Here is a 1,975-nt window from a genome sequence, read left to right as displayed (position 1 = left end):
TTTTTTGGTGTTGGTGGGTGGGTGGGGGGGGGGGGGGGGGGGGGGGTTTCAAAAAATCGAAAGTGAACTTTAAGATAAACATTATAATATAAAAAAAAATTGGCTGCTGTTGCGTGAGTTAACTGTAGATTTGATGCAGTGTTGATGTTTTCTCCTTTTTTTATTATTATTATTTTTACTAGCCTCAAAACCACTGATTATGTTCTAGCTGTTCAATGGGAAATGTTTGAATTTGTTTGCCAGTGAGATTTATCAGGTCTCATCACAGACAGAAGACTTAGATGTCCAAGTCAGTAGAATCTTTGATGAATGGGGTGGAATAGTTTATGATAGTGTCCTGAAGTTTGAAAGTCTTTTTTGTTGGTGGCATGTCAGTAATTACTTCTGTGTTAAGTAAATTGGAACCACTGTGTTAAGCAAGCTAGTGTATTTGGTGATAGCTGCATAGTGGGCTAGTAGCACAAAGAAAATCGGTTCAAACATGGGAAAGGCCAATTCATGAACTGTAGAGTGTATATAAGTAACTGGCTAAAAGCATTTGATAAATGTCCAGTAGAGGAGTAACAGTACTTTGAACCTTTTATGACTGCGTAAGCCTTACAGAATGCAATATTAAATATTTGAAGATTACTATTTATATGATGTGTAAAGAAACCACTGTTTAGATGTTATTCCTATCCTGTCCTTCAACAGATTAACTTAAAACAGTGTCTATATCTGCTTTACAGAAGGACAATGCCAGTTTCTGTTTTTTTAGATGCTTTTGTGCAGATTCTTCATATGTCTCATCTGCATTTCTGCAAAGACAAGGTGTGCTTTGCTGGCTTATGGATTATTTAGAAGATGGAAACGTACTTTATCTCTGCCAATTATTTATTGAAGACAACCCTGGAACACTATACATACTGTACCCCTGATTTGTTAAAAGTTGCACTGTTTAATTTTTTTTCCACTGCTGTGATCAATGAATGGAACATAAGAAAGTCAACAATCAACCACAAGCTTTGTTTAAATGTTTTGTGCTTAATGGCCTGTCAAGTCATCTGTATTTTTTTCCTTCAGTGAGGTTTTATTCTGTCCTTCACTATGAGGACATTCTGAATTACATGGAAATGGATATAAATGATGCTAAAAACAACCAAGAACATTTCTAATTAAAATTTGGAAACGGCAAACCATGCAGCCATGCAGTTTATTTGCATAACCCTGTGTTTCGATGGTAATTTTATTCAAGTATGAGGATAATAAATGAATTCTGTTTTAATACAAAATAGCAGAAATGTCCTTTGCATATAATCAGAGAGAAAACCTAGCATGGAGATCTTTAACTTTCTTGTTTCCACTCTGAGTTGAGAAACAGATGTTCGTGGTTCCTCATTCTCTCATTTTATTAATTAGATGATAGTTTTCAACACAGAAACAGAAACAGAGAGAGAGAGATATGTATTTATAGATAGAATTGCAGGCTTGGGTCCCGCAAATCGGTCCGTTCCCTGTGCCAGTTCATGAGATTTACCATTATGTGCCACTGGAATGTCATACATAATTTTTGTCACTTTTATTAAATGTACAATTTCTCAGATGTTTTTGCGGTCTTGTTTTTATTTAAAAGTCTCTATCATGTATCAGTATTATTATTTAATGTTGATGAATTAACGAATTCATGTTTATTTGTCATTCAACAACTTGATTTTTATAAATACTTTCTAAACCTTGAAGAAGGGCTGAATTATTAGTCTAAAATCCACAACAGAAGGACTGGTAAATAACATTACTCCAGCAGTCATGAATGTACATTACATTTACATTTAGTCATTTAGCAAACACTTTTATCCAAAGTGACTTACAAATGCGGACAATAGAAGCAATCAAAACCAAATTGGAAAATTATAGACTTTCCTTTCATTTTTGTGTCATAATTTGCCGTCTTGGTGTCTTCAGACCTTAAACTTAAAGATTAAATAGTTTCAACTGG

The 1,975-nt window shown here is 34.2% G+C and overlaps 1 protein-coding gene across 1 annotated transcript in view; it reads left to right on the top strand.

Annotated features, from left to right (window-relative positions):
* Nucleotides 1-1,523, top strand: part of LOC107601673 (protein O-linked-mannose beta-1,4-N-acetylglucosaminyltransferase 2-like) — a 20,776-nt gene extending 19,253 nt beyond the window's left edge. Inside the window, exon 3 of the mRNA XM_016293927.1 lies at nt 729-1,523. Within this exon, the coding sequence (XP_016149413.1) occupies nt 729-917 (189 nt within the window). The 3' untranslated portion in view covers nt 918-1,523. The remainder of the gene's footprint in view (nt 1-728) is intronic.
* Nucleotides 1,524-1,975: the final 452 nt, after the last annotated feature.

The sequence above is a fragment of the Sinocyclocheilus grahami genome, unplaced genomic scaffold (assembly GCF_001515645.1).
Source record: "Sinocyclocheilus grahami isolate Dianchi unplaced genomic scaffold, SAMN03320097.WGS_v1.1 scaffold310.1, whole genome shotgun sequence".
NCBI classification, from domain to species: Eukaryota; Metazoa; Chordata; class Actinopteri; order Cypriniformes; family Cyprinidae; genus Sinocyclocheilus; species Sinocyclocheilus grahami.
This window is presented reverse-complemented; position numbering and strand designations above follow the sequence as displayed.